Consider the following 16096-nt stretch of genomic DNA (forward strand, 5'->3'; position numbering starts at 1 on the left):
AGACTGATGAAGGAGATAGTGAATAGATCTTTGAAAGATGCAGTGATAGAGCAACCACAGGACATAATATGACATCAGGCGATAAACTTGTGCAAAATGATGTCAAGAAGTAAGTATTCTTACAGCATAAAGATGAATGGAATAAACTGAAAGAAGACATGGTCAATACATATAGTATAAAGGTTGTATAATGGAAAATGTCCAAGAGATGGGACACCTCAAGGGTAAAATCCCCTCCCGCACAGTACAAATACATTATAAATCTGTAATTACACACACACACACACACACACACACACAAACAAACAATCATACAAATACACAGCACACGAAGCACCTAGTCCCGCACACAGATCATGGGTCATATAACATTACATCATCTGTACCCAGAGAGTGGTGCACGGACACCCTAGCCAAACGACTGGTGATGCATAAAATCTCCCCCTGATAATAATGGTGGCGTCCGAAAAGAATGGAGGAGAACTATCAGAGTCTCAGTAGTCCAGAAATGGTGATAAAGGTAAGCCAGAATCATACGTCGTTATCAGTAACAAGAAAGGAAATGGAAGAAATCCTGAATGACTAAAGCGGGAGACAAAAGTTATCCAACTGGAAAACATTTATAAGCTACTAAACAACATCCCTGGAGAGATATCGACAGGGTATATGGACTGTATATTCTTAGACTGCCCAAAAGCAGCTTGGGATACTGTCCTTCGCAGAAGCCTGATGATGTTACCCAAGTGGACTGCCTAATTTGGAAGGAACAGAGATCACACACGCCAAGGTAACCTTCTCAAGCTGGGGGCCAGGGCGGCAAGTTTAGATCCTCCAGAACTCCGTGCTTGGGCCATTACCATGTCTGATCTACATAAATGATCTTCCAAACGAGAAGGACCAACACCTGAATACATTTGCTGCTTCTTATGAACATAGGATGAGAACGTAGGACAATAGAGACTACGAAGTACCACAGAGATCTGAACAAAGATATGGAAGTTGCCGGAGAAACGTTGAATGGAATGTAACTCCAGAAAATGTAGTCATGAAGATGGGGAAGGATTTGGACAGGACAGATGGTGAGTACCATATCACGGGAAATAAATAAACTAAGTCCTACTGTTAGAGAGAGTCAGAGACACCTCTGAGTTAAGATCACTCCGATCTCGTCACTAAAACACTATATATATGCAAGAGGGATCGTGAGGAGATATATTGCACTTAACGTTAGTATCAAAACTCCACTTCTGGTATATGATCTACGAGGTGTATAGGAAGACATAAAAGACGTGCACTCATACTAAGCTGGAATATGGCGCAACGTTCTGGTCCCCTCACTCAAGGTGCCTTACAAAACTGCTGGAAAGGTTCCAAATGAACGCAACGAGAAGGGCGCCCGACCGTCAATGGAATGACCTACGAAGAAAGGGAAGACCTTTGTCTGCCTATATAACACCAAGAAAAAAGAATAAGAAAAAAAAAAAAACGAATATGATAATACATAAAATTTTCAAGTGGCCAAGACGGTGTTAACAAAGCGCAGTCAGTCCTTTGGATGTGAGACGAGTTCACAACACTAGGGTATAACTGGAAGCTGAATAAGAAGTAAAAAGGCAACTATTATTGGGAAATTAAAAGCAACATACGGGGAAAAAAAAAGATAGGGCACCAAGAGGGTAATGACCAGTCGCCCACATCCCCACCCTAGTGTGTACGACCAGGCAAGAGCACACACACACACACACACAGAGGGATGGACTGATAAATAGTCTTATTTAAGGTGGTAAATCAAGTGGATGATGTTGACAGTCAACAGTTGTACATCTGGTACAGTACCTGGGGCCGTGATCACGAGCGAAGGAAGAGGCTGCTGAAGAAGGACTTGGAGAAATACTGGTTTAATGTGAGGCTGGTGGATGGTTGGAATGGCGCGAACAAGGGAACTGTGAACAATGGCAGCTTGAATAGAAAATACGAAAAATGATACTGTAGTCGAGAACAGAGAACACAGAACCATGCCATAAATTAATAATAATAATAATGATAATAATGAAGGGTTCTGAACCAATGAATGTCGATGATCACCAGAAAATGAGCGATGACCGAGGGAAAGTCTTAAAATGTATTCGCAGTGGAGGAGACACCAGTGTGGAGGAGAGGACGTGACTAGTGTATTCACAGTGGAGAAGACACCAATAAGCTGGTGTGGAGGAGAGGACGTGACCGGTGTATTCACAGTGGAGGAGACACCAGTAAGCCGGTGTGGAGGAGAGAGCGTGACCGGTGTATTCACAGTGGAGGAGACACCAGTAAGCCGGTGTGGAGGAGAGGACGTGACTGGTGTTTTTACAGTGGAGGAGACACCATTAAACCGGTGTGGAGAAGAGGACGTGACTGGTGTATCCACAGTGGAGACACCAATAAGCCGGTGTGGAGGAGAGGACGTGACCGGTGTATTTACAGTGGAGGAGACACCAATAAACCAGTGTGGAGGAGAGGACGTGACTGGTGTATTCACAGTGGAGAAGACACCAATAAGCCGGTGTGGAGGAGAGGACGTGACTGGTGTATTCACAGTGGAGAAGACACCAGTAAGCCGGTGTGGACGAGAGGACGTGACCGGTGTATTTACAGTGGAGGAGACACCAATAAACCAGTGTGGAGGAGAGGACGTGACTGGTGTATTCACAGTGGAGAAGACACCAGTAAGCCAGTGTGGACGAGAGGACGTGACTGGTGTATTCACAGTGGAGAAGACACCAATAAGCCGGTGTGGAGGAGAGGACGTGACCGGTGTATTCACAGTGGAGGAGACACCAGTAAGCCGGTGTGGAGGAGAGGACGTGACTGGTGCTCACATTGTTTGAAAAGACGTCTGCAGGGTTCTGGTCCTTGTAGATCACAAGGCTGTGGTGAAGAGTCTCCATATGTGCTCAAGGAACATAGAGAAGCAGTTGACAGGCCGCTGGAAATGTTCCAGGAAGCGCTGGAAGATGCTGTGACATGAAAGTGGCAGAGAGCGACAGTCTTTCTCGTTTCTCTAAAATACAAAATGGTGGGAAGGAGGGAAGCAGTCGGAAAATTGTACTGAACTACACAGGCCAGCACCCTCGGCGAGTGTCGTCTGTAACACATATACAAGAAAGAACAAACAGGAGGTAATTGGGTTACTACTTACAAAGGAGCTAGCTATAGAAGAGATAACAAGAAATCAGAGGAAACGTGTGACAAACAGCTATAGTCTTTTACAAGAGAGATGGATGGGATGGGAGGCATGGGGGGGTTCTTGGACTGCCAGGAAGCATTTGGCACTGTCTCACATAAGAGGTAGGTGAAGTGGCTGGAATTTTCAGGCAGGCGTAAGGGGGAAAACTCCTTCACCGCATCGAAAACCATGTTCGTAAAAGAGAACAGAAGACGAATGTCAGAGGAACCTTTTCTAAGTGGGTTAGCGTTAGCAGTGGCGTCCCGCAAGGCTTTGTCTTTGGGCCGTTGTTATTCTTGGTCTACGTATATAACAAAGGGACAGGACTCATACCTGAATATGCTGGCAAATTATGATAAGGGAACTGAGAAAAGTTAGGAATGACCAGGATTGTATTAACTTACAGAGGGACTGGTACAAGCATTATCGTCAGGTACATGGTTGATGAAGTACAACCCAAATAAATATAAGAATGAAGATGGGACACAGTGAAAGAAGACTTCAGTATGACGATAATCAGGAAGGAAACAAACTTCGTTAATCTGGGTGTGAAAAGGATTTGGAAGTCAACATTATGCCAAAGACACAAAAGTCAAAATAATATTTGCTGAGAAAGAGAGAGAGAAAAAAAAACCTGTCTGCTAGGTAAAGATTTTCAAATTATTTTAAACACAAGTTAGGACACACATCTCAAGATATGCCATCTTTCTGAAAGATATACATAACTCTGACAGAAAGGGTCCAGAGGAAGGCAACAAGATGAGACGTAGAGTTAGCGGTTATAGAGTTGCACATGAAGGAAAAGAGCATAACGCCAGGCTTGATTACAACCTTCAAGTTTCTTAATCAGTTTGTAAATGTCGGCAGTGAACAGTTCCTGCAAAGGTTATAACAAGGGACTAAGCCAGACACCTGTTAATGTAACGGAGTAGTTACGTAGGATCAGACTTGTGGGCCAACAGAATATGCTGAGTGATGAGTGAGCGTTCTGACAGTACACAAGTTTAAAAACTTGTTCAACAGTAAAGGAATTTCAACAGATGGGGGTCAAACAAGGGTTGAACTCCCTCCTCGTGCTGTACAAATAGGATATAACGTATCAGGTATTACGCACACACACACACACACACACACACACACAGCATCACTGCGAGACAGAGAAACCTGTGGGTGTATTCAACATGGACATATACATAAATATCGCGTTTCTCAGAAACAGCAGTCAGCCCAGTATTCGTAGAACAATGAACATATCTGGGATCTAGGAAATGACTGGATCTAAGGAGGAGATCTGCACAGTAGAGGTGACTGGAGTGAAACATATGTCTTGGAATTCTGAATCAGAGACAAAATGATAGACTTGACGAAGCCACAGTTAAAACAAAAAAAACATCCCTAACATTATAAATTCTAAGCTCAAAAGAGTATTTAAAAGGTGCTTTCGTTTTGAGCAAAATACTCACATTCCACAAAGCACCATAACACTAGGTACCAATCAATATGAAAAAAATTAAAATTATCGAGGCAGTGTAGGTAGAGACAGGATAATCAGGGGAGGGTGTGGAGTACTGGATGGAAAAGTTGTGAAGGGTATAAATCATTCAGGATAAATGTGTAGCAACGAAAATGAATACACAGGACAGAAGGTAAGGAGGAGGACATAACAAGACTATAAGAGTTAAACTAACAGGTGGGTCGCACTCCTGAACTATGAACGAACGGCCGTGCGAGGGTGAAGTTCACAGATGTAAAGCCAGTGAGGATTTCTGGCTTGGAAGATCTTAAGAGAACACGATCGGGACAAAGAGAAAATGGAAGCTAAGTGAGGGGAGCATGTGAAAAAGCTGCTTGACGCGATGGACTAACTACATATAAGTCTAGGCATAAAAGAAGTCTGGAGAAACGGTACATACAGACAAGATACCAAAGAGTGGCCACTGGGCGATTACCTGTGATGTAGAGATGTATACAGCCAAGAGGCGTTTGAAAAGGTTGACAAATCGGCCAAATAAGGGAAGTTCAAAAGAGTGTTTGCTAGGAGTGACAAATCAAGTTAGAGAGAAGGAGAGAGAGAGAGAGAGAGAGAGAGAGAGAGAGAGAGAGAGAGAGAGAGAGAGAGAGAGAGAGAGAGAGACGTGAGGAATCGCATGGGGCCATAAGGAAGAGCAACACGTCCTACCTCTCACTCAAGGAAGCCGGGAGTAGTGACTAGCTCAAATGTAAATGAAGTGGTAGTAAAGGTTAAGTAGGTGAAATTCAAGGACCGAATCATGGGAAGCAATCCTGATATTATTGAAGTAATGGATGCAAAACTTAAACAAGAGGGTAAAGTTCGGCTTAACGTGCCCAGAGGATACACAACAGCAAGAAGAGAAGGAAGATGTAGATGGGGAAAACTGGGTATCTTAATTACGGACGCCATGAAATTTCGTACAGTAATGATGGCTGGTTCATTCAAACGCGACATAATGGGTTAAATTATCGTACAAAAGAAGTGAATCGTGGCGATGGTAGTTATCAAAACTCCCATGAAACACCAGCGGCCAAGAGCAAATGTAAACTGATAAGCGAGAAACAATTAGGATAGTGATGGAAGCGACTAGAAACTCCCATCTTTTGAGATGGTAAGATCCTAATATGGGGGATCTCAGTTACGGGGTAATAGACTGGGGAAAATGCAGACTCTTATATAGAGAGAGATTCATGGAGACACAAGTTCCCAGAACGTAAACGGAAAAATTGCCCGGTATCGCTGCACAACATGGAGCCTACGAGAACAAAGGAGGGATCATACCCCTGCCTTCTGCCATACCTTACCTCCACACATGATAACGAGGAAACAAAACATATGTATGATATACGCTGTTTGGAAAAGGTGATCATGTATTATTTGAGTCTGACGGAGTGGCTGAGGAGGACACGAGGGGCATTTGAAAGGGAAAGAAGACTCGAAGAGGAAATCTAATCATGATAGCTACATACGGCTGAGGTGGTAACCTGATTTGGCTAAAGGTATGTATAGACCAGTGCTATAGAGGGTTCTGGGATATCGACAACGGAGCTACACAGCATGGATACTCTTCGATGCCATGTAGTGGATACACGTAGGTAGATAAAGTGAGACATGGTTCAGTAGGAATGTCTAAGAATGAAAAAGATATTTATGAAATGTGCCGTAGAAGAGATACGGGCAACGCTGTAGCCAGTCAGCATCTGGATGGTATAAAAGAGCAAGACGAGTACGTAAGATGAAGAGCGAGGAGCAGAGAAACTTTGAAAAAGAAAAGTGCACAAGGCAAAAAGACGAGGAAATTTGTAAGGAGGTGAATGATAAGTGTAGAAAATGTTTTCACACCGGAGGACTCTGCTACATGACGGGATGGGGAAGAAGTCTTGGACTGATACTGACAGATATAACCATGCTAATGAGACACCTTGACCCATGTAAGCCTCATGGTCTTGATGAACTTTCTCCATACGTGCAGAAGGAATGTCCGGAGACACTTGCTATGCCGCTCGAAATATTGGACAGTAGGTCACTAGAGGAAGGTGTAGTGCAAGAGGAGAGGAAGAAGGTAAATACTTTCCCTATGTATAAAAAAAAATAATCAAGAAATTATTCTATGCTACAAACCAATGTCAAGAAATTCTCTACGCTGCAAATCGGCTGCGCTACAAGTCACTCTCTTAATACTACGCTACAAACCGCTCTGCTTTATACTACGCTACAAATCACTCTCCTTAATGCTACGCTACAACCACCCTTAATTATGCTACATACCCTTCTCCCTTATACTGCGCAAGAAATTACTCTCCCTAGTACTACGCTACAAGATCTGCCACTCTACAAATCACTCTCCCTAGTACTACGCAGAAAATCGTACTCTGGTCTCCTTAATATTATACTACTAATCACAATTTCCCTAATACAACGCTACAAACCTTTACAACGCAACAAACCTTATACTACGCTGCAAACTGCTACGCCGCAACTCATGCGTGCTACTACGCTACAAATCGCAGTCTCCCTAATCCGTGCTCCTACGCTGTAAATCACAGTCTCCCTAATCCTCATACTACGCTACGAATCAGTCTCCCTAGTTAAGTGCGGTATGTAAGTGAACGAAAAAGATAATCAGACAGCAAATGGATCGCTATTTGAAAAGGATACACGACCTATCTGAACAAAACGAACTCAGGGCAAGGTCAGGCATTCCAAATCAATTTAGACATACAGAGCGAGCTCCGTTGTGGATCAAAAACATGGACGGATAGACTATTCTTAAAATGCCAAAAAGCCTATGACACCGTACCCCAAATAATGATCAAGAAACTAAATCTACTGGCAAGAATAAGGGGTGACTCCCTCACTGGACAGTAATCGACAGAGTGGAGAGGAACGAAGGACACAGGGAGCGTTCTCAGAATGGGCTGGGATCGCCACCGGCGTGCCGCAGGGTTCAAGTTCGGTCTTGGGCCCACTGCTCTTGCTGGTAAAGGCTTTGCAAAAGACATGCCTCATGACCTGTTTGCAGATGATATCAGCGAGGGTTATGAGAGAAATAAACAACAATGACTTTAACGTGCAAGAGAACCTACACGTATAGCAAAGTTGGTCAGGTAAAAAACGATGACATTTAACTGAAGTATGCATAAAGTAATGAGGATGGGGTATAGTGAAAGGAAGGCTGAACGATTGTATTATCTTCACGAGATAAAAACTACAGGAGTGTGTGTGTGTGTAAGAGACCTCGGGTTCAACAGCCAGAGATGCACATCAAGAGAGCTGTTCTGCTGGATATCAAAACTGTAGGTAAATATATAAGGAAATACTCGGTTCAATGTTCACAACAAAAAATTGGACCTAAAACTATATTATACTTCTCAAGTCTGGTCACCGCACTTGATGAAGCATAAAGATTTAATTGAGAGAGTCTAGAGGAAGGCAACTGTGGCGGTACCGGAGATACGAGAGCTGAGTGACAATGAGTGGCTGAGGGCTAGACAACTGCCCATCCTTGATTGAGAGTGGCGAGATGGGTAACTTGATGACAGCCTTCAAATTTCTAAATCCGTTAGATGACGTCAACAGGGAACAGTTCCTTAGAAGAAATTCAATGCCAGAGTAGCCAGAAGTCATAATACGAAACGATTAATGAAGTTTCTCCAAACAAGTCGAAATTTTCAAGTATTGCTGACCCTGTCATCTTTTTTCCGTCTGTAGGGTTTGGACCAAAAATGGCTAGAACGGGGAATCGGGGTTCAAGTCCGAGAGGGAACCTGAGTAACGGATACCAGATCTAAAGATGGCTACAGGCACACAAATCACCCACTCTCGGCACGGGGGAAGGCAGTGGCAAAGAATAACAATGCGAAATTCACCCCAGGCATCGCAATGGGAATGAGTTCACTTATAATCCTCAAACGAGAATCCACTCAAGGGTAAGTCCCGTGGCAGCAGCCGAGTGGAAGTTTCATCTTCTAAAACGTATGCCAAAAGCTTTTGCTCTTAAAAAAAAAATGGGAGTTCGATATCAGTTCCGAACTGACTGACTTGGCGGTTCACCGACGAAGGATTCTACTGTCTGCCGAACACCCGCACCGTCGGCTCTCCTCCGGGGTAGACAGATGTGTAGCCCTCAGCCTATCAATGTACGTAGCTCAGCTCTTCTAAATTCACGTACCATCCTTGCTGCCTTTCTCTGAATCTATCACTTAAATATCTGATCTGCTCTAAGTAGAGTGACAACTCCAACTTCAGAGGCTTAATTCACTTTTGATTTCACATATGTCGTGCATACTGTACCAAAGTTGGAGAAGTTTAGCTTTAGTGTAAGGGTGATAGATGGGTGGAACGGGATAAGCAATGAAAGTACGAATACCGGCATTTTACAAAAGGTTAAAAAGCTACTTAATTGCTGTAAGAGGAAAAGTTGAAGTGTAGAGTATCTCCATGGAATTTATAATTAACGAAAAATAGGAATTACACACATATAAGTTTCGACGTACATTTCAAAAATTCTAATGAATCCTTCATCACTATTCTAAACTCCTAATATTGTTTCCAGTCTTTGAGTTGAGCGCTGGTGTCTATCCTCTCCCTTTGATCTAGGTATTAACCTACGGGAATGATTACGTCCTGGTACTGTTCGCCCACTAAACAAACATATACTTGGTGAATTCCATCTATCAAGTCTACCAAAATAAAATTCATCATTTCTCTTTATTTCCAGTTTAGGTTTCCTCTTCCATCCCCTAGTGATCTCCAAGCGGGCTTTGACAATTTTACGAGACTCACACCCCCTCGGTTACTATCACATAAAAAACAAATATATCTATATAATCTTTCTTACTATTGTCTGATTCCATGCCCCCTAATCCTCTCCACTCGAAAAATCTATATCCAAATCATTCAATTTATTCAGAATCTTGTAAGACATTATGAGATCCTGTCTTTCTCTTCCAGTTTTTACACCTCTGGAACAACTCAACTCTGGAATTCCCTTCATTCATTTGTATTTCCTTCTTCCTATAACCTCTCTACCTTTAAATCAAGGTCCACCAACACCCGCTGAGCCCTGATTAATTTCTACATCCCTTTTCTCTCACCCGAGATGTTCTTGGATTGGGACATATCTTGGCAGCACCGTTGTCGGTCACTATCAGTAAAAAATGAAGGCGATTACGGTATTTTCAACCGCTCTTCGCCCAGATCCGGCAATTCGGGCAATCCTTTCTAGCAGCACAGTTTATCAACATTTCCACCTTGCCTATACTGCTCCAACATTCTCCACCATGAATTTATTCACTGATAATACTTCCCCCGATACCCAAAGATCTTCCTGAGTTTGATGTCTTTACAGTTTGACCAGCTGTTCTCCAGACCCGTCCAGGCCGTCCTGATTCCCTTCACACCTTATGAAACTTATTCATATTACAGTTCGTCACCCAACCATTTTGCCAAACTGATATGGGCATCCACATAACTCCAGCAATGTTCCACATTCTGTTACATCATCAATTTCAGCCATTTGTTAAGTACGACCTGCATACATATGATGTCCTTGCCTCAGGCGATAACAACACAAGTCACAGGTCCCAAGGCCGACTACCGTGGTGCTCCGCTACCCACTGAATACGTCCTTCTTCCTTTGGAAGACATTTCCAGTGCAGATTATCCAGTTATCTCTGAATCTGGTGCATGCATTGTTTATAACGTCAAAAGTGTAAAGTTCAAGGTAAGAGAACTGCCCCAGGGTAGTGGTTGCCGAGACGGTGCTGCCGGCCGCACGATGTTCTCCCTCCCGGCCTGGCGACTGTGTAATGCAGCTGGGTAGATGTAAATGTTCCCACCACAGTTGAGGCTATCTACTGCCCAACACTTGATGATCTCTTCAGCTTTCCCGTCACACAGCAAGTGATAATGACCCCCCGTGTGCCTCCCACCCGTCACTCAACGGGCGTGAAACACCTCCAGTCCCTCCCATGAGGCCCAAGATTGTGAACAACCCAGTCACCACTTATTCTCCTCAACCGTCACTTGCCTAAGGTCAGGTGTGCTCTGACTCCCCTTCCAGCCCAGCCCCCCCCCCATCCCTCCTCACAGCCCTCAGTTCCCCTCCGCTTGAGTGACAGCCTCATCCTCCTCCAGCACTCGCCCTCATATTTTCCCTCATGGTCCGCCCCAACTCTCTATTACACTTCCTCATCAGTCGTGTATTGCTCCGGCTGGACAATACCCACGCCACACACACACACAACCAGTCATACATCTTTATATATATATATATATATATATATATATATATATATATATATATATATATATATATATATATATATTCTCCCTGGGGATAGGGGAGAAAGAATACTTCCCACGTATTCCTTGCGTGTCGTAGAAGGCGACACGTAGGGCTGGAAATACTCCCCTCCCGTTTTTTACTTTTCCAAAAAAGGGAGAGAAGGGGGAGTCACATGATGATATTCTCTCTAAGGTTCAGTCCTCTGTTCTTAACGGGGGAAATGGTGAATATATATATATATATATATATATATATATATATATATATATATATATATATATATATTTTTTTTTTTTTTATACTTTGTCGCTGTCTCCCGCGTTTGCGAGGTAGCGCAAGGAAACAGACGAAAGAAATGGCCCAACCCCCCCCCAAACACATGTACATACACACGTCCACACACGCAAATATACATACCTACACAGCCTTCCATGGTTTACCCCGGACGCTTCACATGCCCTGGTTCAATCCACTGACAGCACGTCAACCCCTGTATACCACATCACTCCAATTCGCTCTATTTCTTGCCCTCCTTTCACCCTCCTGCATGTTCAGGCCCCGATCACACAAAATCCTTTTCACTCCATCTTTCCACCTCCAATTTGGTCTCCCTCTTCTCCTCGTTCCCTCCACCTCCGACACATATATCCTCTTGGTCAATCTTTCCTCACTCATTCTCTCCATGTGCCCAAACCATTTCAAAACACCCTCTTCTGCTCTCTCAACCACGCTCTTTTTATTTCCACACATCTCTCTTACCCTTACGTTACTTACTCGATCAAACCACCTCACACCAGTGAATGTAGGTTTGCGGCAGGGGTGTGTGATGTCTCCATGGTTGTTTAATTTGTTTATGGATGGGGTTGTTAGGGAGGTAAATGCAAGAGTTTTGGAAAGAGGGGCAAGTATGAAGTCTGTTGGGGATGAGAGAGCTTGGGAAGTGAGTCAGTTGTTGTTCGCTGATGATACAGCGCTGGTGGCGGATTCATGTGAGAAACTGCAGAAGCTGGTGACGGAGTTTGGTAAAGTGTGTGGAAGAAGAAAGTTAAGAGTAAATGTGAATAAGAGCAAGGTTATTAGGTACAGTAGGGTTGAGGGTCAAGTCAATTGGGAGGTGAGTTTGAATGGAGAAAAACTGGAGGAAGTGAAGTGTTTTAGATATCTGGGAGTGGATCTGGCAGCGGATGGAACCATGGAAGCGGAAGTGGATCATAGGGTGGGGGAGGGGGCGAAAATTTTGGGAGCCTTGAAAAATGTGTGGAAGTCGAGAACATTATCCCGGAAAGCAAAAATGGGTATGTTTGAAGGAATAGTGGTTCCAACAATGTTGTATGGTTGCGAGGCGTGGGCTATGGATAGAGTTGTGCGCAGGAGGTTGGATGTGCTGGAAATGAGATATATATATATATATATATATATATATATATATATATATATATATATCTTTCTTTCAAACTATTCGCCATTTCCCGTATTAGCGAGGTAGCGTTAAGAACAGAGGACTGGGCCTTTGAGGGAATACCCTCACCTGGCCCAATTCTCTGTTCCGTCTTTTGGAAAATTTAAAAAAAAAAAAAACGAGAGGGGAGGATTTCCAGCCCCCCGCTCCCTCCCCTTTTAGTCGCCTTCTACGACACGCAGGGAATACGTGGAAATATTCTTAATCCCCTATCCCCAGGGATAATATATATATATATATATATATATATATATATATATATATATATATATATATATATATATATATATATATATATATATACATACATATGGAAAGCTCGTCATGGAGAGGGAAACAGATTGTATATATTAGGGGTGATGAAGATAAATTTCTAAAAGCTTGGCGGTGTACGAAAAGAAACAGGTATCACTAGGTCGAGTTGCCACCGGCCACAGAGTTATCAAATGACGCAATAGCTTTTTCAGATGTGATAAGATCTTGTAAATGATCATGTTGGAAATGCAAGCAGGCAAATCTAGACAGAAAACAATTAATATCTATCGAAAAGGGAAAGAGAACCAACGCTACAGCGCAGGACAACTGGGTCGAATTCAGCTCACTGTGGAGGAGCTGTTCAAGTCGGACTGCTTTGGATTCTTACTATTTCAAACAAGAACGTAGAGCTAGAACCATCCCAGATGTGAGTAGCACTCCATACAAGGACGAATCAGTCCGTAGTATAGTCGTATCAACTGTTAAGAGAAGAATTTTCAACATGTAAACAGAACTCCCTGTCTCCTACGGATGCACTGTGTACAGATGGAGAGTGACGATGCACCATATTCACGTCTTGCAACATGTTAATTTAACAATTTCTCACTGAGTAAATGTTCACTTTCTAAGTGCATCATGTTAACTTCTTAAGTGTGCCGTGCTTGCACCGTGTCCGCTAGGTATATATGCAACACTTTAACTTTTTTGTGTGTGATCCCTTGTGCTATTTCTAAGTGCACCATGGTTTAATTTCTTTAAAATGCATCGTTTCAGATTTGAGTGCATCACATTGCACTTGGTTCAGAGTGCACTATGCTTCAGTTTTGAGTGCATCATGTTTCACTTCAAAATACTTCATTTCACCTTTCAACTGCACTTCTCAAGTGCACAATGTTTCGTTTTTTTTTTTTAGGTGTATCACTACCATAATGGCATCAATCATACCATAAGGCCACCGTGGTTAACATAAGGCCACCATGTTTAATAAAAGGCCATCATGTTTAAAATAAGGCCACCATGTTTAACATAAGGCTATCATGTTTAACTTAAGGCCACCATGTTAACAGCCTCATGTTTACCATAAACCATCATGTTTAACATAAGCCACCATGTTTAACATAAGCCACCATGTTATCATAAGCCACCATGTTCAACAAAAGGCCATCATGTTTAACATATGGCTACTAGACTCCCTCCAAAAGATACTACCAACCTAAAATTACATCAGGTCTGCTCGAACAAGAAAAGGAGTAGGAGGGAAGAAGAGCGTCTCCAGGAGCAACTATATAAATGTTCTACTGTTTACTAAACATAAGTACAAAAGCCACAGCCAGGCTTGAACTCAAATACTACGAGAACATGTCTGTCCAACCAACCTGCTCAGCTACACACACACACACACAACCCAATTCAAATTCTACTCAGGTCCGTATCTGAGCAATAATAAAAAAAAAACGAAATTCTCTAAAAGGAGAATTTACTTCTGGCATATGGCTTTTGCAGGATGTGAAAGAAATTACAAACCTTTTGCTTCATCATGGTACTATTTTTTGCTCAGTCACTCATCTGGGGAGCTGCCCTACTCTATATGGAAACCCACAAGTAAGGTTGTTGCAATAAGGAAAGTCCAAGAATATAATTAATACGTAGTTTAGGAGCTTACAAAGACGTGAGTGGTTAGCTACAATGGCCATTTATCAAAGATGACATTACATAGCCACCATTTTTCGAGTCTGCGTTAATATATATATATATATATATATATATATATATATATATATATATATATATATATATATATATATATATTGTAATTGCAGGTTCCCCCGATAGTGAGGTAGCGCCAGAACTAGCAATACTCACGTCAGTGCTAGAAGTGCATTCCTTATCAACACTCAGCAGTGTTTTCCGTCTCCCTCGTCCACTGTATCTTTATCGGAAGTCGCCTTAAATTTCCCGACGTCCTTTCCAAACGCCTCAGATATCCCACTTGAGCGACATAGAAGTCTCCCGTCACTATAAAATGTATCTACGTTCCCAGGACAACTAACGTCTCGTTCGTTTGTGACATAGACTTCTTTCCAATAAATGTCTGTGTGTCCTCCTAAATAATTAAGGCGTAAACCTTAATAGAAAAACTAAATCCCTAAAAGAAATGAATGTTTCAACGTTTCCCCTACACTATGCATGTCTTCCTTCAACATGTGAAAGTCCTGTTCAAACATTAGACTCCCCACACTTGCACACAACACACGTCCCCTTGTTGCATCAAAGCTCACTCTCTTTGTTCTTCGTCCCCCGACAGGCTCCAGATGTTCTCTTTCTTCTGAAGCACCACAACATTCCAGAAGATCGGCGAGTCCTTCTTCCTCAGAGGGATGGTCTTGCAGCAGCTGCCGTAAAGGTACTACTAACCCTACCATCATGTGTCCAAACTCCTAGCTGGAACTTACCGGCAATGGCAGGTTTTCCTCCACGTAGACCAACTTAGCGGAGGCTGCAGCCCACACGCCCACGATCGTCAGCAGCTGAAGCAGCTCCCAGCCGCCCACACCTCCAAGGCCGCCCATGGCTAAGCAGGCACCACAAGGTAAGCAAGTGTGATGATGTGAGATGTGCCTCTACCGTCAGACTGGTTTGTCCCGGCGGGGGAGCAGGGGTGAGGTTGGGTGGGGTGGTGAGGCTCGGCAGGGGGTTATGCTGGGTGGGCTGGGGTTGTCGTGCGCGGGCCGGGTTGTAAGCGCCTTCGTCGTCAGTCAGTTGCTCGCGAATCCCGCTATCGCTACCGGCTATGTAGGGTGACTACCACGGAGTAAAACACTTGTAATCAGGGCGAGTAGCAGGTGCTGTCTCCGAGTATTCTCTTGAGTGGGGATCACCGGATGTGGTGGTTGAGGGGGGGGGGGGGGGGTCGGGTCTGGCGAGCGCGGGCTGGCGGGGGCCTTGTAGTGTGCCTCTGGTAAAAGTGACTGGAGGTCAGGTCATGAGGCTACGGGGTCCCTGTCACAGGTCCTGTTGACGCCTTAACCTGCAACAAGAGAAACATAATAACTTAGCATCATGCTGAATAACTCTCTCTCTCTCTCTCTCTCTCTCTCTCTCTCTCTCTCTCTCTCTCTCTCTCTCTCTCTCTCTCTATTTATATATGCCGCGAGTTAAAAGTCATTAGGGCGAGGTTGTATCAACCTCATAAAAGAATTTATTCCAAGGCAGTCAAGGAAGTCCATCCTTTCCCTGCTACTGTTAGTACCGCGGCCTTGAAGCCGCAGGAATTCCAGGTTATTTCATATATATATATATATATATATATATATATATATATATATATATATGAAATCATAAGATATACTGCTTAAGGTGAACATGTAGATATAT

At 43.3% G+C, this 16096-nt stretch overlaps 1 protein-coding gene across 1 annotated transcript in view; it reads right to left on the reverse strand.

Moving 5' to 3' along the window:
* Positions 1-16096, reverse strand: part of LOC139756082 (beta-hexosaminidase subunit beta-like) — an 89149-nt gene that overhangs the window by 22376 nt on the left and 50677 nt on the right. The window contains exon 2 of the mRNA XM_071675105.1: positions 15175-15749. Within this exon, the coding sequence (XP_071531206.1) occupies positions 15175-15291 (117 nt within the window). The 5' untranslated portion in view covers positions 15292-15749. The remainder of the gene's footprint in view (positions 1-15174; positions 15750-16096) is intronic.

This window comes from Panulirus ornatus, chromosome 20 (assembly GCF_036320965.1).
Source record: "Panulirus ornatus isolate Po-2019 chromosome 20, ASM3632096v1, whole genome shotgun sequence".
NCBI lineage: Eukaryota > Metazoa > Arthropoda > Malacostraca > Decapoda > Palinuridae > Panulirus > Panulirus ornatus.